The sequence below is a fragment of the Anarrhichthys ocellatus genome, unplaced genomic scaffold (assembly GCF_004355925.1).
Source record: "Anarrhichthys ocellatus isolate YVR2014 unplaced genomic scaffold, GSC_Weel_1.0 scaffold72, whole genome shotgun sequence".
NCBI classification, from domain to species: domain Eukaryota; kingdom Metazoa; phylum Chordata; class Actinopteri; order Perciformes; family Anarhichadidae; genus Anarrhichthys; species Anarrhichthys ocellatus.
This window is the reverse complement of record NW_022280102.1, coordinates 1847463-1869059: the sequence shown is the minus strand read 5'-3', so window position 1 is coordinate 1869059 and position 21597 is coordinate 1847463. Positions and strand designations below refer to the sequence as shown.

Below are 21597 nucleotides of genomic sequence, written 5' to 3'. Positions count from 1 at the left end.
TGTATCTGTCTTTACTCCTTGACATTTCTGCAGGCACTCCACCGTCACTTTACTCTCCATCAGCCTCGATAATGACCATGAAGAGTCAAACCTCAGACCTACTGAGGCCGACGATGGCTAGGCAAGAGACCCAAGGAGAAGCGATTAATATTCGCCCTGGAGAGGGGAGCTGCCTCGTAATCAAAGATGAGAACTGATGTAAGTGGCTCTCAAAAGAGCAACGATGGCTGAATCAAAGGATCAGTGAGTGCCCTTCACATCTTCACTCCCATCTCTTGTCCCATTTTCCCTCAGGCATCAACGCTCAAACTATCTGAGCGTGAGGATTGAAATGTACAGTTTAGTTTAAACTTGCAATTCCGGTATCTTTTTTGGACATCTGAAAAAAAATGAATTGAATATCTTCTTAACCCCACCTGGCATTTATATGCAGGTTATCCTTCCTCGTGCTTTGCTGTCGGTGGTTACAGTAGCTCTGCTTTGCCAGTTCTCTCCTTGCAACCTCACAGAAAAGACAAACTCAACCAAAGTATTAAAAGAATAGGATTTTCAGCGAGGTAAGAGAATTAAAAAATATATGTAAAACATCTTTTTTTCTCGGTCCCACCTCTACCTTTTGGTTCCCATTTCTTTTGAGTGATAGAGTACGTGCGTGTGCATTCACTGTGTTTGTCTTGATGTGCGCATTTATGTGCACGTGCCTAAACTCATCATCTCTGTCGGTGCAGAGCAGAGAGAGCACATCAAAGCTTTGTCTTGCCACAGAGGCCCAGGCAATTCAAATATATTTTAATGGGGTAGGTGATAGAGACGACTCTGTGATAACCTGATGAACAAAGCCGTCCTCGCTCAGGTCCATACAATGACGCTGAGGCCGGGACAGCAAACAACAGCATCCACAGCAGTTTCCATTCCTCATTTTCAATCTAAACTGTCATTTTTTTTTATCTCAACATGATGAGATGATGATGAGCTGTAGCCTTCTTACTATGAGTTTATTATCAGTCAGGAGTAATATTTCAATTCTTGAACAGCTCTGCGTGAGATCTCTGTTAAGATTTGGTCAGAGGGTGATGACTCGAATGGACCACCAAAGATTTATCATAAATTATTCATAACTACATAAATTCATATTCAGCAGCATCTGCCTGATCCTTCATGCACTATTCATGTGACATGAGGCACCACTACCCGAACTATCCAAGCCAGTCCGACTGTTGATGAAACACAAACACGGCAACCAAACCGCTGCTCTGTTAGCTCTCATGACCTGAAGGTTTGTTTTGTGTGCTGAAGTTTAATCAAGATGTGATTCAGTTTTGGTTGACTAACTGTACACAGGACACAAATGAATTACATTTACACATGATTATTGCTCTGGTGGTAAAAAGGCACAGAAATCTTCTCCTGCATGAGCAACATCTCATTAAGACAAGCTTTACAGGTTCAAAGTTATGGAGGCCGAAAGTGAGCAGTTTTATCGTCCTGGGGATATTCTGATACATAAACATGAGCTCTTTTCCTGTGCTATAAATAGCACCAACAAGCAGTATGTTCAATATGCAGTATGTTTGTCCCCACACACATTTAGTCTGTAGACGACAACCTGCGAAATAAGAAACACACAAGATCTATCAATTTAAGTGTTGAGCGGTGGAAAACGTTTGTTATTTTCAATGGGTTTCCTTCTGTAAGGCACACTGAGTTATAGCGTTTAGACTCACAAACAAACACAAACACACAGAGACTTACCAATTTGTGTAAGCCTGCATTTCTGTGGTACAGCCACGGTGCCACTAATGTGGTAGACGTTACGCGCCAGGAGAGTCGCGACTCTTAACGCAGACGATTTTTCAGCAGGACCATAAATAAAAGCCGATCGAACTTTATTCGCAGGTAATGCAGTGGGACCAAAACTAATTTCCTCCATTTTTTCGGCAGTAAATAAGGAGCCAGTAGGAGTCCTCCTTTGCTCAGTCCCAGTGTGCAATACACTCCACCTGTAGCTAAAACCCCTTTAAAAATAAAAAGATTTTGGTTTTCCTCACATCGGACTTGACTCCAGAGTGGCTTCAGACAGAAAACCTTCACGCTCCAGACAACAAGCAATCACACCAAAACTCCTGCTGTTCATCGTCCTCTGTACCGTCCTGTGATCTGTGGCGGCACCCTCAACTGACAGTCTTCTCTGTGCAAACACACACACGCGTTTCCACCTTTCTCCTGGTCATCTGTTCTCCACTCCCCCTTCCTGCACTTCCCATCTACCTCCCCTCTCTCTCTGATGTTTGCAGTCTCTCAGAAGATGTGCTGCTGTTTCAGTCTGCTGCCAACAAGCTACCTACCCTGCACGGACAAAAAAATTCAACATTTAGCAGCTCCAGCATTGTTGTGTAGTTTATGGCGCGATTATGAAGAGTGGAGTGCAGCAGATGTGTGTCTCTGCATATCAGCTGGGTTCACTGAGGTCAACCGGTGGGATACGGGGATAAGAACGATGACATAACATTCATGATAATGCCTTACTAAAAGTAAGATTTAATGGGTTGACCTGTGGGATGTGTGTGTGTGCTGTCCATCTGTCCGTCGTGAACTAAATGCTCTTCTATTTCACACAGGCTTTGCCCTCCTGAGGGGGAAGTCCTCTTTGCTCACTTTTCCCTATGTGTAGCTTACTGATATTTCCAGGTACTGGATCCTCAAACCAGGGAGAGCCTGGTCATTTGACTTTGACAGAAAACTCATGGAGCTTTATCTTCTGGGAAAAGGGCTCAATGGCAAGCTATATCCAGACGCAAATACAAATGGGTATGATAAACAAAATGAGCAATTCTGGCAACCAGGCACAGCCTGACGCATCATGGAAGAAGTGAATATATTACCAGTGGGAAAGTTGTGTGGGGCTATATTTATTTTTTTGTATTGTTTTTTTCAGATTAGTTTAGCAGGCTGCTCGATTTCTGATATCACTGCAATAGTGTAAATCAAAGATGGTAAACCTGAAATTACACCTAAAGCAGTCTCATGCAACATGTTCTTACTCCCAACTCGTCAAATACAGTAGCTTGGTCATTGGCCCTGCGCTTGAAACTATGATGCTCTAGCTTCAGTTTTGGATGTTTCAGGGACGGCGTGTCATTTTCCGGTTGTCTCATCACATCTTCTTCTTTAATATAGTTCTGAATTTGGGGTTACGTCATCAGATGTCGGCCCCGTTTCGCTGATCCTCTCGGGACATTCAACAGCTTGTGAAATGAAATTAGTCAGGCGCGCACAGCTTCAGCTTGATGACTTCGGGATAAATGTGAGGGGAAATCAGGCTGCAGGATGGATGGACAAAAGCTGGTAGCATATTTGTGACAGTACTGAGCTTGAGCCTTGGGCAAAATCAAAACTCCATCACCTGCTCCACCAGTGCGATGGCCAGCAATGTGACTACTGGGTGGTCTTATTTCTGTTTGTATCTGTTCAGCGTCGTGGAGGCACGGAGCCTCATGGAGCGTGCATTAGAGGTGGAGGGCCAGCCTGAATCAGTTGTAAGTCGGGGCCAACACAGATAGACAGACACTCATACCAGTGGGACAGCTGGAGTCTGATGTGTGTCGTTGGAAGGAAACAAAGAGGAAACCTGCATGAAGGCAGAGATAACATGCAGACCGAAGGGACTAGAGCTAAACACTAAGCCACAATGTCATTCACTGGGTGATTTTTTTTTTAGTCAATGAAAAAAAAACAGGGAGAGCGCACGTCCAAAAAATGGAAACAGGCAAACAATGCAACCACTGTGATTCTGATATGTGATAAATTTTGATTGGTGCATCGAAAAGCCTGAAATTTCACTATCAAAATGTCATTATTTGGTTTTCAACTGAAGAATAACACCAGCCTTAGCTGTACTTTCTGTGTAGTGCAAATTAATGGTAACATATTAAACAAACACGGTGAACATGGTCAACATTGTACCTGCTAAACAGCAACATGGTAGCACATTATCATTGCTGATGTGAGCTCAATTTGGTTTTCAGGTTTGTTTGTTTTTTTTTAACCATATTTTCATGTAATTCCTGACTACCTAATGCACTGTATAAATCATGAATAACGTGAAGTTCTTAGTGACTCTGATAAATAGCTGCTAAGACTAGCAGTAATAACAGTTAATCCATGATGATGATGCATGAAAATGGCAGCTTATCACTGGAAATGTTTCCTCACTACTTCAACACTTCACATTCTACAGCAGCATAATGCTGGTGAGTCTTAAATATTCACACCCATAGGGGGACAAATTCAAATGTAAATACCTTTTTAAGCCAACTAATTACACAATACTGCATGAAAGATGTGTGGTGTACCCTCTTATTAGCAACATAAAAGGTTAGGATGCAAAGGGAAATGATGAGCGAAAAAGCGGGAAAACACACACTATTATCTCACAGTCGCTCACGTCGTCTAATTAAGAGCACCCAGGGCAGCGCTCAAACCAGCCAATGCTACAAATGGGTTTCCAGGTCCCCCCAGGGTGCAGAGGGTTGCGCGACACCGGAATGAAAATAAACACATGACAACTGCAGCATGATAATGCATTCGCTAAAGATGCTACCCGCGGCTCCCCGAGTGGCAGAGTTCAGCACTGACATCAAAGGAGGGAGCTGAAGCCTGAGTGTTTTGTGTGTGACAGAGCATGAGTATGTGTGTGTGAGTGTGTGTGTGTGTGGGGGGTGAGGTTATGTATTGATGTTCACGCAATGTCCAAGCTTCTTTTTTTCCCCTATCTAAACCAGCCAGGATGACTGTGAGTAGATTGAGACACGGTATCTTTGGCAGCAGAGCTAGACTGACACGCAAACTGATACAAATGTTGGAGAGAAGCTGTGCTGTAGCTGCTTTTCTGGTGCTTTTTTTTCAGGACACAGGAGAAGCCTGAAAGTGAAACTTCTTAATTGCTGAGGGAATGGATGTACATGAAATAAAAGCCAGTGGTTATGTATGATTTGCTTTTCATTTCTCACATATACATCGGAGATACGCAGCCTTATGAAGACGATAGCCTCCCAGTAGGTTTTAGAAGTTGACGTTTCACATTCACTGCCGTACTTGATGCAAAAACAAATGTGAGGTGCCAGTGGCTAAGTCAAGATGCAGGTAGACACAGTAACTTGTTGTCCGTGAAATTAAATGCAAAATATGGTGCTTCAGCATCAAAGTGTAAAACACAAAGATGTGTGTTAGTGGCTCCCTGGATATCAGAGATGTGAAGCTAGTCGATGAACAGTGGTAGGGCTGGGTATTTTCTAAAATGATTCAACAAAACCTGAGTTTCAGCACCAGTTTCATAATATTACTTATTTTGATACCTTACTTTGAGCAATTTGTTTTCAGAAAAAAATCGAAAATTGGCAAATTTGTTTAACTAATTGGAACTACCAGATCAGATATTCAACATCAGCTTTTGGCACTTGACAGTTTATTACTTTGTGCTACAGACACATTTCAGTCGCTAAAAGAATTAAGGTTTGATACCTTGCCATAAGGAGAGGAGAGGAGAAGTAGTCATTGAAATGTTCTGGTGCTACCTCACTTACTTTGAGAAATGTGCCTAAATCTGCCATGAGCAAATCATAGATCAGTAGATATTTGATGTTCAGTGCCTGCCTTTTGGTACATTACGGCTTTCAATAGTCATACTCAACACATTTCCGTCAGTAACAATAAAGTATTTAGGAGAGGAAAGGAAAGGAGATTGAAAATAACAAAAAAAAAAAGAGGAGAAGAGCTGAAAGGATGAGAGTGTGTTCCTCCCCTGGTGTCTGTTAGCTGTTTATCTGGCCTGCAGCGACAGAAAGGAAGAGGCAGAGACAAAAGGGGGTGCATGCTGAGATTCATCATCATCATCAGTACAGGAGAGACACATGAGGAAAAACACATTTTACATGGAAAAGCCATTTCCTCCATGTGGAGGAGATTAGCAGCCATGCATGTGCCTCCAAACATTCCTCCCTCCATCATTTTCTCTCCTTTTCTCTCTCAGCAAGGGCCCGTCTTCTAAGCACAAGTGTTGCCAAAATGAATTAAGAGACAGCCCTCTTGGCCATTGAAGAAAGCTGGAACCTCCCTCTCACACCCCAACGCTCACATAGATAAAGAAAAGCAGGCGCTGTAGGGGTGAAGACTGACAGCTTGACACATCCTGGTTTTTAAGTGCCAGGCATGCCTCATATTTTTGACAGCGTACAGGGGAGAGCAAAGGGGTCACTCTAATAGCCAGGGGACAGTTTGGACTTACATTTTGTCATCAAAGCTCGACCCAAAGCAGACATGCTCTGTCTGGGTTTCAAGGGGTTCCTTCTGCTAATGCTGATGACAAAAACAATCCACTGCTGTTACTGAGTTCTGGCATGCGGTAATGCTGTGTGATCTGTAAGTCTCTTAGGCAGCTTCTCAGGCGCTGCAGTGACAGAACCCATAAACATTTTTGTGACCACTGCAGAGGATGCAGGATGGTAAAGAACAGGCACGTACACACCTATGTGATGCATGATGCTATATGGTCTGAGGGCAGAGCAAGTCTTGTCAAATCAACAAATTAAAAGGCTTGTCTGCCCCCTAGTGACAAGAACAAAGGGGCATTTTGAGGGACAGTTTCCCGCTACTCCAATGATGCTCTTCATCATGAGCTTTCATATCAACTGACAAAAACAGTTTATAAATCAAATGCACATTTAAAAAAACATAATTCGGATGTGTTGTACCCCAAATGTCAATAAACATTAATTATTACACAATAAAGCCTTCATGCTAATTGGCAATCCTCAATTAAGATTAATTACTCTGCTGTTTGTAACAGCTTGGGGGATGACATTTCTGCACAAAAACAAGCGCAATGGAGAAATTACGCATGGGCTTCCGGTTGCTTGCAATGTGGAATACTCGGCATCCAAAGGAATGCATCCACCACACAGTATTTCTCTCCATATGTGACTGAAAGATGAAATAACCAAACGGGAAAAAAGGCATGAAAATTATAACTTACCCTTCTCCAAACTGAGATTTCTGCAAACTTCAAGTTCTGCCATTTAGGACTCGAGTTGTTGATCTCACAAGCGCCGTCCATGCGTTTTGGACATCATTTTATCTCCTAATTGCAGCAGCTCAAAAAACCATCAAACTGTGCCTGACTAGTCCATTTCTCCATGATGATTGGACGTTCACATGAAATGCGCCATGATAATCAAGTGTCACTTTTTTTTGTAGTAAAAACGAGCCCAGAAACAAGCTGCTCCTCGACATCTGCCTCCCCTGTACGATCTGTATAGTGGGTTCTCAAACCTCTGACATCCACAGCCGCTGCGCGCACATCCGCTCCTCTCACCAGCCGCAACACACAGGCAAAACGATAAGCGGATTCCTCACACGCTCGTTGGAGCGACGGAGAGTGGTTGTTAATAAGCAAGAGATTACTCAATGCATGGACTGAGCATGGACGCTGCTCTGTGTTAAACGCACAGAGCAGTGGCTTAACCGCAAGAGTTGGACATTTTGGTTGATTTCATCAGCTTTGCCCGACAGTCTGGTTCAGCTGTGTGGCGACAGTTTGAATTCCCACCAAACCGAACTCGTGTCACATACGTTTGTTTGTTTGTTTTTGGTCAGCCATCCCTCAGTGTATATCCTAAAGAGTCCCCATTGCGCAGGGATGCCAGCGCTATGACCTACTTTACGCTCTCGGTATGTCTCTCGTTTTGTGCTTCCTCAAAGGGGTAGCAGGAACATGAGGGTAGTGTGCACACTGGGGCCCGTTTCCCAAGAGAAAGAGAGACAGAGCCCGCGAGTTCTGTTTAACTATGTATTTATAGTTTAGCTTTTAAAACGTGTAGGTGTGTGTGTGTGTCCAGCCTCAGATGTATGCTAGTCAGTCCCTTAATGAAAGTTTTGGCCAATCGGGAGCTCCCAGATTAGTCTTCCTCATTGGTCCATGTTAAAGCCATTTAATTTAAGATTGCAGGAGACAATTATGGAGTGACCAAGCACACTCAGCCACACACACACTTGCACGCACACACAGTTGTGTTCAGACACTGAGAGCCAGAGGCAGAGGTTACCAAATCGATAAGTGCTGTCTGGAGGAATAAAAAGACATGTCTGACCACCAGTGTCACCCTCAGTCCAATGCTGCAAGACTATGTGTGTGTGTGTGTGTGTGTGTGTGTGTGTGTGTGTGTGTGTGTGTGTGTGTGTGTGTGTGGTGTACACTGTGTATTTGCAACTAGACATGGGGCTTTCCAGTGATTGCTCACTTTTGATTTAAGTTGTAAACCTCTTTTCACCCACACCTGCCTGATCACAGACAGCCCGCCTCCACCCCCCTCAAGCCCCCTTCTTACACTGATTTATGAACCATGTCCAGACAAAAACCATCAGCCAATCTGTCATTCACAAAAGAGTGGAAACAACTGGAAGGAAGGGAAAGAGGCGGAGTGAAGCAATTTCATGCGGAAAATTGACAGGAAAAGCGGCAAGAGGCAGATGTTTACAAAATGGTTCTGTGTGACAATTAAGGACAAACCGTGAGGGACACAAGTGGGGAATACAGACAGAGATCAGGATCTTAAGTCTGGTAAAGATATACAATGTATTCACTTTGTTCTGTTTCTGTTTCCTTTATCCCTTTTAGCAGCCTGGATATAATAAATGTGACTATGTGACTAGATTAGCATCAGAATATGTTTTCTTGTAAGAAAATGGATTGGAGGGGGTAAAGGGTAGTGCAGCTTATTTTTATTATTTTTATATTTTATAAAATGTACTCCCATTTCATGCTCTGTATTCATTGTAACAGTATAAAATAATCACAGATTCTCAAGGAAAAATCTACTTTGACTTGGAAAAACATATTTGCAAAGGGACAAAATCAATCAATATTTCTACGCATGAACGAAGGAAGGGGAAGGGGCTAAAAGTACACACTTGTACACAGTCTGCAGGGGTGGGATGTGGACGCTGGCTATAGTAAGTCAAGGTGAGGCGGTCTCTTCCGCTGAAGGTGTGACAGCCACAAAGGCAGACCGAGATCAGAGATTTATTCTGGATTTGTCTGGCAGATCTGTCAGTGTGTGCAGCCTGACTGCCTCGAAACTCATAAATCATGATCAAATTGATGTCTGGATTAATGTCAGCTTTATGGAGAAAGGCAAATGCACTATTTGCTGTTGTTCATTGAACCATACAACATACCGGTATACAGCTTTGCATACATGTGTCAGGTTATTTAAGCCAATGCATGCAAATATTTAGTAGAAAAACAGTACGTAAATACCAGTAATAAGGTTTTATTGAGGTCACAAGACTGAATCTTGGCTGTGTTGTCTGCAATATAAAAGCTTGAGCGTTTGAGGCACAATAATGGAGACGAGTCTCCCTCTACTGTTCATTCCCATGACGTACAGTTATCAGAGAATATGGACATACAGTCTGCCCATTATTCTGTTCCAAGAGAGAGAGAGAGAGAGACTGAGAGAGCACCTGATTCTGTGTGAACCTTCATTAATAGGTTTAGTTATTAAATTGTGTGTGTGTGTGTGTGTGTGTGTGTGTGTGTGTGTGTGTGTGTGTGTGTGTGTCACTGTATTTACCATGAAAGGTGCTGTTGTCTGTTAGGAAGTGCCGGCGGTACTGTGGCTCTCCTTTCCTGTTCACAACCCAGGAGCTCATGGTGGGAGAAGGAGGGACGGGGGAGGATGAACAATTGGATGACCTGTAGGGGAGAAGAGAGGTTTTTTTTTTGTATTATAATTTGCTCCCTTTCTGGACAGGACGACTTTGAGGGGGAAAGGCAAACATTTCAAATTACATTTTCATGAATCGTGGATTCTTGAGAGAGTTAGAAGAAAGTTTCATATTTTAGAACTGAGTGACCATTACAATTACAGAAAATGTTGTGTGCAAAGAAGACAATTTATGCAACTTGGAAGTATATAGAGGGAATTACAACCAAAACTGTCCCTGTACTGCAGTTAAACTTCATCCTGTGATTCCACCATTTGTGAAATTATAAGACGTTTTTGTCCAGTTTTACTTAGTTAGGCTTTTATTTTGAAATGTTAAAATTATTTTGTTAGTGTCACCACCTCTTCCATGCCTTAACACGTAGTAAGTGTTTTCGGGTCTCTTCAAAAATGTTATTGTTATTGTGATCAAAATCAGCATGTAATTGAATGAATTGAATTACAGTGACAGCTTATAGCTGCTTAACCTACCAATGGGCCAGGCTCTTTGCTGTCTTTCCAAAAGTCAATCAGAACTCGAGTCCTCACTAAGACCAAGAAAGTGGATCACATCACTCCAGTTCTGAGGTCTTCGCACTGGCTTCCTGTCCAACAAAGAATTTACTTTAAAATGCTGCTGTTGGTTTATAAAGCACTGAATGGTTTAGGGCCAAAATACATCTCTGATCTGCTGCTCCCTTATGAACCATCCCGACCCCTTAGGTCGTCTACTTTCTGTTCCCAGAGTCAGAACTAAACATGGAGAAGCAGCGTTCAGTTTTTCTGCTCCACATATCTGGAACAAAGTCCCAGAAAGCTGCAGGTCTGCTGAGACCCTCCGCTCCTTTAAATCAAGATTGAAGACTTTTCTGTTTGCTGCTGCCTTTAATTCAACCACATTCAAGGATGTTAATCAATTTCCTGCATTTTACTATAGGCCTACTACTGTATTTTATTTCTTACACTGCTTTTCAGTGTTTTAATGACTGTTTTTAATGTTTCAATCAATGTACTTAATTGTTTTTAAATCTCCTTTTCTTTTGCCTTATGTTTTGATGTTTTTAATTGTTTTATGTGAAGCACTTTGAATTACCTTGTTGTTGAAATGTGCTGTACAAATAAACTTGCCTTGCCTTCTACCATGAAAACATTATCCGATCCTCCTCTTTACCGAACTGTCATCCGGCAATTTCCCGACCCGCTATCTAGTTCTTCTTGTCCAACTTTTTGTACACTTTTAATTCCTACTTCTTTCTCGATGTGTTCTTATTCATCCTACTTTTGTTTCTCCTGGCCGTTATTCCCGGATTCCCAATTTTCCACTATTTCCTCCTGATCACTTTTCATTCCTGCCAGTTTGACCGCTTAGTGTTTCCTCACCTGTTGCTCATCTGTCTTCCTCTGATTTACTGCATCCCACTACAAACACACACACACACACACACACACACACACACACACACACACACACACAAACACACACACACAAACACACACACACAAACAAACACACACACACAGGAGATGTATAGATCCGGAAAGGCTCGGAGCCTCTGAGACAGTTATTGGCGTCTGGTGCCGGCTGACCTGAGAAGAGGTGACTGTCTGGTGGAACACGTAGAGCTCACGGGTTAAGTATCTTTGAGGTGAAAGTACTTTCCTGTGACCCCGCCACCACCTCACTTTAAAACACAGAAGGCTGCTGTGTCTGTGATGTTTATGACATGGTTTATGATATGGGACAAAGACCCACTCATTCTGTGAATATGACACCCATGTCATGGCAAATTAGCGTGTGCATACAGTGCAGAACTCCACCAAAAGCTGGATAACTGTATAGCATAAATGTATTGTAGCACCAGTTTGTTGTATAATGCAATGAATCTCTGTTCTCTTACTATAGTTGTAGATTAGATCAGCAACGTTTAAAATCTGTTCCTTTGAATATTGTAAGACCTTTTTATCATCAGTAATATTTTATCATTAGTTATTAAATATTAAGTTGTACTCAGGTGATGACATGGATAAAAACACAAAGGGGAAAGTGTTCAAAGAAAAACAGCAAAAAGAAAAGTAGAAAAGACCTCTATGATGGTCTCTTAGAGCAAATATTTGTGATCATCCTATAATCTGGTGGTACTTTGGTAGAGAACCAAATAGAGCTTTGATCAAGTTGGTGTTTCCTTCATGTTATGAGCATAAAAAGTCATCAGAGGCTTTTCTTCATAGTCATTAAACTCGGCTTCACCTCACGCCTGCAACGCCTCTCTGTTGCTGTGAACTCACCGTAGAGCACGGCCCCTTGTGGCTTACTGCTTGATTATAGAATAATGTTTCTAAATGACTGTTTGTTTTCATAACAGAGCCCATATTTGAGATAGGAGTCGAGGTAGATGAAAGATACTGTTTGAGCAGCTTTAATGGCATGTCAGGTCCCGATACAGCTGGATTATATGAATCCACCATAAACATTGAAGTCACATGGCATAAAGAAGTTACTAGAATGTGCAAGTTAGTAAGCTTTACAAATACTGCATGTAACTGCAAGTTACACCGCAGATATCACCAGAGATCGTGTCTATAATAGTGGTGCAACTAAATTTAACATCTCATTCCACGGTTAATTCATTTTGTGATACTGTCGCAAACATAACAAGCAAAAATGCTAATACTCGAACCAAAGGAAATTACTACATTTTTGCATCGTGGGTTGGTATTCACCAGGGAAGGCCAAATACGATCATTCGAATGATACCAAATTAAAAGGATAGTTCGACATTTTAGAAAATGCAAAATCTTGCCGAGAGTTAGATGGGTCTGTCCATTAAATATGAAGCTACACAGTCAGCAGCTTGTTAGCCTAGCTTAGCATCAGGGTAAGAAGGGGGAACAGCTAGAATCGTAGTCAAAAGGTAACAAAATACAACTACCAGCCTTCAAAAATGCAATTAATTAGCATGTTGAATCTCCTTTGTTTAATTAGTTCACAATGTTTTTGAAAAATGGCGCGTTGTGGTTTTGCGGGGTGTAATGCGCGGGACTACTTCTTGGCTGGGAGCAGTGACTGCCTTGAGTCTTGTCATCAACGTGAGTTTGCCAAGCAACCAGGAGACCGTTTTTTGTACAAATCAAAGAAACAAGATAGAAGCGAAGCTGATAAGAGGTGCTGATTGGTGGATTTTGTTAGCTTTGGATAGAGCCATGCTAACTATTTCCCTGTTTCCAGTCTTTATGCTAAGCTAACCTGGCTGAGGCTGCTTTGTGTGTGTCAGTGCATGATCAAGGTGAGATAGTAAAATAGTAAAACGACTTTGCTCTTCTGACTGTGTGTAACAGTAACCAAGGGGGCCCAAACCTCAGGGGAATGCAGTCTGCTCTTTCCAGACTATCAGGCTACTGGGAGAGAAAGCAGCTTATAAATAAATGTTTCACTGCCAGACTGCCTGATGAGCAACTCTATGTGAGGCCCCGATAGGAAGTAGGCCGAGGATGCCATCAAGTTAAAAGTTTTGTTGTCGTAGATATTTAAATGAAACATAACTAAAACAATCTGAAATATGTGGATGCAGCATTTTAGAACTTCCGCTTTTCCTTTCCTTTCTGGATGTAAAACACAGATTTGATCTGACAGGATAGCAATCCATTTCTATTTCACACAGGCTGGAAGTCCATGCACTGCTGATACAGATAATTTTGGTTTTAATCTAACTGAAAAACCATTGGCAGTGGCCTATAAATTGGCACATTTAACTATAGGGGTACTAGTGTGTCTTTCAAATATTGAGAGTAGGCCTTTGCAGTTGCAGAGGCAAATATAGAATAACAAATTATAACATGAATAAAGGGCAATATAGCCAAAAAATACAATGATTTTAATCAGATTTATCACCTGTAATTATCATATCTTTGGGTCTTTATGTGTTAGACAGTTAAATAGAAATAATAAAAGAACTGCAGCACCTGCAAAGTAGTTACCATTAAGCATAACTATGAACGTAAAACCATAATTCTTTTTTAAGGAGCTGTTTAATATTCATGGCACATGTGCCATTGAACAAATAACCCCTCATATAAGCATTAGTTTGTAACAATGGCCCTCTCATGGCACACATACAGCAGCATCTGTCCACCCATATTGACACATGCCAAAGAGCACTCTATTAAGACATGAATAATGAGATATATACGATGGGTATTCTTTTTTATGTGACCAGCTGCCATAAATGCTGAGTGATTAGTAACCAGTATTCAATGTGATAATACGAATAATTTATTTTTAAATCTGCAACTATCTCGGTTGTTATGCCTTTTTGTAAAGCACAAGCACAGGTTTATATCCAACACAGTTATTTTGCTTCCTGTATCTCGCCTCTCTATCACCGGATGGATGAGAATCCTAATGTCATTCAGCCAGTGAACCAACTTGCTGTTCTACAGAGTCAATGAGTAGCTTGTAATTGCTTGTTAAGCAGTTATCAGAAGAGAGAGTAAACAGTCTTGGTATGTTGATGGCTAGACAGGTTTCCAAAACCACTTCACTCATTCATTGATATATGAAAGTAAAGGGTGTATAGGGGACTAGAGGTAAAAGGCATTTAAAGTCGTGTGAAAATATTGTCATTGTTGGACATTGTTACAAACATGGAAATGCTTTCTGGAAAATAAAGTTCCTGTTTCATGTATTAGGGGTTTGGGGTGCTCGAAAGTTATTGACTCTCACAGGGCCATGTAAAATATCCGTATCACTACAGTTTGTATTTCTTCTAACAAAAAATCAAACTTAATTATTTGCTCATTGTCAATTTCTAGACTGTAGAATATTCTATTTCTTATACTTCAAAGCTCACATTTCTACCTCAGGTTCAAGAAAATCTACATGGAATATCATCCTGTTCAAATCTCTAGAGATGCAACTGAATGATTTTCATTCTTGAATAATTTTCATATTATTTTCTTGATCAATCCATTTATTGTTTGGGCAATGAAATATCTGAAAATAGGAAAAGGTCCACAGTAACATCTTCAAATAGGTTGTTTTTATCTGACCGACAATTCAAAACCCAAATTGATTCAATTCATAATTATGCATGCTGAAAATCCGGACATTTGAGAAACTGGAACGAGAGATTATTTGTCAATTTTGCTTGAAAAGGTCTAAACAATTCAGCAATTATCAAAATTGTTGGAGATAAATTTACTTATCATTTGAGCTCTACAAAACAGCTTTAGCGTGTTTTCACCAGGCTAAGAGGAAGCAAGAGGAAGTTGTAGCATCTAAATTGTTCAGTGCTGTTTCATAGAGCCTTTGACCTGATAAGGAAACAGAGCGAACCTCGAGGCAGCGAGGTTACTGAGGGGTCAGAGTTGTTACGAGGGGGCACTGAGGCTATCTGAGGTTGCCAACAGACGCTGTAACATTATGGAGTCGTAAAAGCGGCACAAACTAAGAAATCTCCTCTGCAAAAGTGCTGTGTGACCAAACTGTACTATTTAGTGTCTAGATTTAAAGCTGAAATAGATACCTGGAGAGCACATAAGATAAGAAGTTTATAGAAGAGATTCATTAAGTGTCCGAACATTTTCTAGTACATCCTGAAATTATTAATAAATTCAAAATATGCTATTGATTAAACATTCATCCATTTTAGGGGAAAATCGTGTCTCTATAGCCAGAATATCAAGTATACGGCATGTTTAGGAGCGCAATCTTATTTTCACTTTGATGTGTGCTGCTCTGTGCATGTGTGTGTGGTAAAACGTGTACATGTGTCTGGGTCGTCTTGCTTTACTGTGAAATTGAGGGGTGGGTAAGGTCATGCGTCAAACCTTCGGATCTATTTCAAGTAGAGCGACCTCTTAATGTCTCCCTCCTGTCCCTATCCTTTACTTTTACTCTCAGGTTTTAGACTGTATCAAACTGTCTGCTTTATGCCCTCATTGACTGAAGAGAGCTGTTCATTTTAGTATTGGTGAATAGATATGAGTAAGTGCGTGATTGGCCTATGACGTACAGTAGCACAAAGTGACAGCTTTATCATTGCTTGCTTTTATATTTGTGTCTTTTACACATACATTTTCAGACACACACATACAATACATATACAGAAATCACACACAATTTGGTTCATTCAATCCCAAAGTGTTCACCCTCAGTCCTCCCTTCCTTTCCACCAAAACTCTTAAATTATTCACGAGGGTATCACAGGTCCCACAACGAATCATGTTCCCACTCCTACAACCCTACACCAGCAAGCCAATACACTGTTCACAATACTTCTAGTCACATAATAACAAGGGAGTCACTTTACGGCTGATGTATTCTTGCACACACACATCCTCTACAGTGCATGTGGGTGTGTGATGGAAAAGCTACTCAGTGTTATAGTTGTTTAACATTAAGTGTTTATAGTGACAGCAGGTGACATCAAGAAATGGCCTCATCTCATGAGAAAGTTCAATCAACAAACTGCACATGCACATCACAAAAGTGAGTGAGTTTGGACCTGAGGCCTTTATGCCTGTATCAATTTGCAAATAAGCTTCACCAACTCTGCCTGACAAAGACCCTCCTTGTATGAGATGTTGACAACACTCTGTGAGGTTTATCAGGCAGGAGCAAAGATGGAGTGTCACCTTTGTGTTTTTTTGGGGTGCAGTCAGTGTCACACCAGCTCTCTGTCTCTTTAAATCTCTTTGTCTTTCACACCCGGGTAGCTACACACAACCACTCAAATCAAATCAAAAAATCCCCAAGGACCCTGCTCTCGGACGGGGGGATTGCCCCATCTCTTTCTCTCTTCAATGGCTGCCGGCTGAGTTTAATAAAGGCCTTTGTTATGCTGCCCTGCTGCAAATCTCTGTTGTTAAGTTAAGGCACAATGGGAAGGAGCACCAAAATGTGAAACGCATGGAGCAGAAAATGCTTTATCAATCACACAGATGAATTATTGCTTCTAGTAGAATACAAGCCAATGTACATGACAAATATATATACCTGATCACATCAGCTCAGGCAGTTTGTGGTTGTCAAAATGATCCAAGATTAAGAAAATGCTTTTGAGCCTGATTGTCTGTGGCTTTCCTTAGAGGGGTCAATAAAGACAAGGACTGAAAAGTCTTGAGTTTCTATATTACAGAGCTGTGTCCAGGTACACAGGTTTAACAGGTGCACATTTGCTTGGATACTGTACACAGTATCCTGACAACAATACATTTAAAGTGGCAGTTAACTGTATGCTGATTGCTATCGACAGAAAAGTGCACAGTTAAGTGTCAGGAAAGTGTCTTTTTAAGTTAGAAAAATGCACCATGTGAGATACAATGTCACTGTTTTCCTCAAAGAAATGTCTTTATGAATCACAGCAAGCATCACAGGTTCACTTACTTCTGCCAGTTCAGTTTCAGATTTTTTAAACCACGTTGTCAGCTTCCTCACAAAATATTACCACTGTCACCAGAACAGTAGTCCTTCAGGCACTGCATGTCCATGGCATCAAGCACAGATGTAATGTAAGCCAGTGATAGTCCCAGCAGTGTGGTTTCAAGCACAGAGAATGTCCCAACAACTTCACTAGTGTGGGCAAGTACCCACCACTACATCAAGCACTGTGCCTTTTCAAATGAGTACTACTAGTGTGTGACGAGTGGAGTAAGGAAAATCCTGGAATGGATTTCGGAGTGGACAGTTTTTCCACAAGGGACCAAAGAGAGGAATGATTGAATGAGTAATCTAGATTCAACACGAGGAACACAAATAAAGAGAAGAAAGACTAATTAAATTATTGTATATCAAAATGTAAGAACACTGACCTTATTAACCCTTTTTAGCAGTATGTGACAGTACTTCACTTACTTTGTGTTAATAGAATGAAATATTATGATTAATTTTAACATTATTTTGCCCAGTAGTATTTAAAATATGATGAAGAAACAAGTGGTCCTAAATCCTACCTTGACGTTCCAACTTCTTTTTAAAATAATCTTGTTCCTTTGAAACTTCTTCAAGCTTCAATTTGGACAAATGGTGAGTAATTTACAATATACAGTATGGCAGGTAACCATGCAGCACATTGATGACCACATGACTCCAATAAAATATTAACCGTTGACTTCACACAAAGACATTCCTATCTGCACAAATATTCGCTAATCATCTGCGAAAAAAAGACGCGTGCTTCAGCTTCAGAAGGTGTTTGCCCTTCCTTCCCCCTGTTTCTCCATCTCGTGGTTTCCCTTCCACTCCTCCCTCTGTGCGAGTTCAAAGTCTGGCAGCAACAGCCATCAGCCTGAAATGCACCTTACAATTTAAACCAGCCCACCAATCACAAGCCTCTTTGACCAGTAACAGTCGCTAGTAACATTTGCACAACAAAAGAGAGCTGATTCATCAACCCCCCCTTTCCTTCACTCCCTTTCCCTTCCCCTGTGACTCCTCCTCTGCTGTCTTTGTGCCCGGACCCAAAATCCCCTTCTACCCCTGAGACCCTCCTCCCCTTTGCACTAATCTCCTTCAGCCCATTGGATTGACTGGCCGGTGCTCCCACTCACTGCATCTAGACCCCCTCACCCTGCACCCCACGGGACACACATTACAGTCCGGCTTCATTTGCTGGCCCTCCTCCTCCTCCTCCTCTGCCGTGCTTGGATGAAGCATGGATAGCAACCACAGCACAAGGTGCAATTTTGGCAGTGGACTTGTATTGCAAACATTAAAGACAAGCACATGAGCACAATCCTAGAAATACATGACATTTGCTTTGGGGCTTATTCTTCAAAAGGGTTCTTCATTCATTGCTATAATGACACCACGTGAAATCAAGGCAGTTTACAGGCTGGGTCTCGTTTCTGTTCCATTTAAGGAGTCAAATGTCTTGATCACGTTACGGCTAAAAGGGCCCTCTGTGTAGGTACCTTAAGATCCCCACACAGCCGCACAACATGCAAGGCTCCCATATAGAGTTTAGCCTTTGCTTTGTATTTCACATTTGGTGTTTCTATAGCAACAGTGAGAGGGACCCCCCTCTGCATTTTGAAAACCATTAACATACCCCACATTCGTTTAGTGATTAGTAGGGAGTCCCACACACACACACACACACACACAGACACTGCTACAGAGGAGGCTGTGCTAAGCTGTGGTCTGATGGGGTAAGTGAAAGCCAAAGGATTAGTAGGGTTTGAAATGTGTTTTAATCATTTCAAACTTCTGTGAAACAGCAGAAATAAAAACACAAAACTAGAGGTTTCTTTGTAAGATCAGGGGAATCCAGCTGTTTTCATTGACTTGATAGGCACATCTATCATACATAACAGATTAGTGATGGATGGCACTTTTTAAAGACTGTGATAAGATTGTTAAGCTCCTTTTGTGTCAAGATATCACAGGTATACAGAATAAATGAGGCAGATCATGTGCTGTCACATCTTAACTAAACAACTCTGTCTTGGAACGATCAGTCTCAGGTCTTCTTAAAGATCCTCCTCATCAGTCTGAATAAAGCGTTGTCTCTGACAACCTTTGAGGCTCTCTCCCATAGGCTGTCCTGCTTCCACAGTCCCCGCCCCTTCCTCTCAGCCTTGACCTCTGCCCTGTGCAGCCGTTTGAGGAGACGCCAGTAGAGGCTAGAGTCAGGCAGGACCCCGACCACGGGCGCAGCGTGAGCCAGACCGAGCCTGAGGACCTCTTCGTTGATACAGTAGCTCCACATCGACCCCTGCTGGAGAGACAAAGAAATGACTTTATAGAACATAAACTCCTAACAGTCTCACATCAGGTATACGTCTACTATACATGTATACAAGTACTTTTTCAGCCACTGGCTGTGAGACTGACTCCACTGACTCACCCTGCTTTGAGACACCAAACAGTGTAGCATGTCGTCTTCTCGGCTGATAAGTTTTAGCCAGACTGTTTGGGCAGGAGCCAAGTTCTTCTGCAGCCATACCCTGCCCTCTGGAGTCAACTCCACTCCTGCAAGATGCACCAGCATTGGTGACCTGCACCCACCTAAAGAGGACATGAAAGAGCCATTTACCATGGTGTTACAGTAAAGCATAGGATATAGCTGATCTGCAGTTATGTACATTGTAATACTGAATATCACCAGGGCTGGGTTTTCTTTAATGATTTTTTTATGGATCTGATATGATACCTGAGTTTTGGTACCAATAAAAAAAAATGATACCTTTGTTTTTTACCTTATTTTGAAAAATATAAATATGTTCAATTTTTGTGAATTTAACAAAAGAAAATAAACTCTTCTAATGTTAAATGTGGTCTAAACAAAGCAGCTGTACAATAACTTTTCCTATATATAATAGTCTAATATTGGAACATTTGATGCCTGCTTCCATTACAAACCAATTTTCAATACTGTTAGTAGTGACTCATTTTGGTGGTTTTGTTTTTAAGACTCAATTTTTTAGCCCTAACTGTGATTGGCCGAGACTTAATATGAAAAATAGCACACGCAGACCAACCACATCTATGAAAGACAAGTAAGTAAATCCTCTTTGTGTATAGCCACAGTCCCAAACAATGGGTCTAACCAGCTTTAAAACGTGGGAGGTCAAGTAGGACAAAGGTAATATTTGCAATAACTCGACAGGAGACAATCTGTTCATGTGAGTCCTTCACACTGAAGATGCTGATGGGGTACTCTCTATAAAGCATTAGCTGCTTGACGTTATTGGTCAGTGAATACCATAATTTGATAACACAGATAACAAGCTTACCTGTCACTCTCACTCATGAAAAGATGATGAAATGAAACAGTCTGACATTTACAAAGTAAAGATGTCACAATGACATTTTAGGGTAGAACAAGACAAAAAGGTGCCCCTTCTGTAACTTATCATGCTGTTGAACTAATGAGGCAAGCTGTGTGCTGATTGGACCATTTTAATTGTTCAGACTCTTGATGGGTTATTCATGTGTAAGATGGGATGCAAGCTGTAATATTTGTTTGTGTGTGTGTGTGTGTGTGTGTGTGTGTGTGTGTGTTCGCCTTCATGATTGCACTCAAAGGATACTCTTACCTTTGTGTTGAGAAAGAAACGGAGAGACGACTGGCAGATAAATTGGGACATGTTCCACTTCAAGTCCTCTCTCTGTGATTGAATGAACTTTCCCACGAAGGCTGACGTTCCTCTCAATAAAACGAGCAGGGATCTCAGACGCGGCTTGAAATTTGGTGAGCTGAAGAGGTGGAATGACACAGCTGAGTGGCCACGTTAAATGACTCATTTGTCTGAAAATGTAATTTCATTAACATACTACAAGTCTAACATTATTAGACGCAATGAGATTTGGAATTAAGTGAGAGAACAGAAGCTGATGGACTGCAAGAATATATAGTTTCCACTTTACTGAGGAGTATTAGTGTCAAATTTGAACCTGAAACAAAGGTTATTACTGTGCAACAGCAAATGCTCATTAAATCCAAAATGCAACCGTGAGCCGAGTCTGTGATTTGAGGGTCCCTTTGCCAGTGTGTGCCTTAATTCTCTTACCAGTTTGATACTCCTTGCAATTACAATGACACCAGCAACGGCCAGTCCTGTGCTTATGTTCTGTGTGAGAGACAAAACAGCAATGAAGGGTTTAGAGTAGACAGGATAACAGTGGTACCATCAATCCAGTTGTGTCTAGGATAATGACAACGAAAAAGGGTCATCACACACCACTGGGAACAACTGGTGAAGCCTGACAGGATCTGGTCAGTGTGGTGACACCATTTCGTACCGAGGAATAGTTTGGGAGGAACTTGGAAGGTCCTGAATGTTGTTTTTATATATATATATATATATATATATATATACATATATATGTATATAT

General features: G+C 41.4%; 2 protein-coding genes across 9 annotated transcripts in view; both read right to left on the bottom strand.

Moving 5' to 3' along the window:
- Window positions 1-17437, bottom strand: part of plch1 (phospholipase C, eta 1) — a 53460-nt gene extending 36023 nt beyond the window's left edge. For 4 of the 7 annotated variants that reach the window (XM_031873477.1, XM_031873478.1, XM_031873482.1 and 1 more), the window contains exon 1: window positions 1753-7024. In XM_031873477.1, the coding sequence (XP_031729337.1) occupies window positions 1753-1930 (178 nt within the window). In that variant the 5' untranslated portion in view covers window positions 1931-7024. The other 3 variants (XM_031873479.1, XM_031873480.1, XM_031873481.1) reach the window with 3 other exon arrangements.
- A 970-nt stretch (window positions 17438-18407) lies between these two features.
- Window positions 18408-21597, bottom strand: part of c18h3orf33 (c18h3orf33 homolog (H. sapiens)) — a 3628-nt gene continuing 438 nt past the window's right edge. The window contains exons 2-5 of one of the 2 annotated variants that reach the window (XM_031873618.1): window positions 21273-21332; window positions 20799-20958; window positions 19607-19767; window positions 18408-19477 (exon numbers count right to left, since the gene is read on the bottom strand). In XM_031873618.1, the coding sequence (XP_031729478.1) occupies window positions 19220-19477; window positions 19607-19767; window positions 20799-20958; window positions 21273-21332 (639 nt within the window). In that variant the 3' untranslated portion in view covers window positions 18408-19219. The remainder of the gene's footprint in view (window positions 19478-19606; window positions 19768-20798; window positions 20959-21272; window positions 21333-21597) is intronic. The other variant, XM_031873619.1, reaches the window with a different exon arrangement.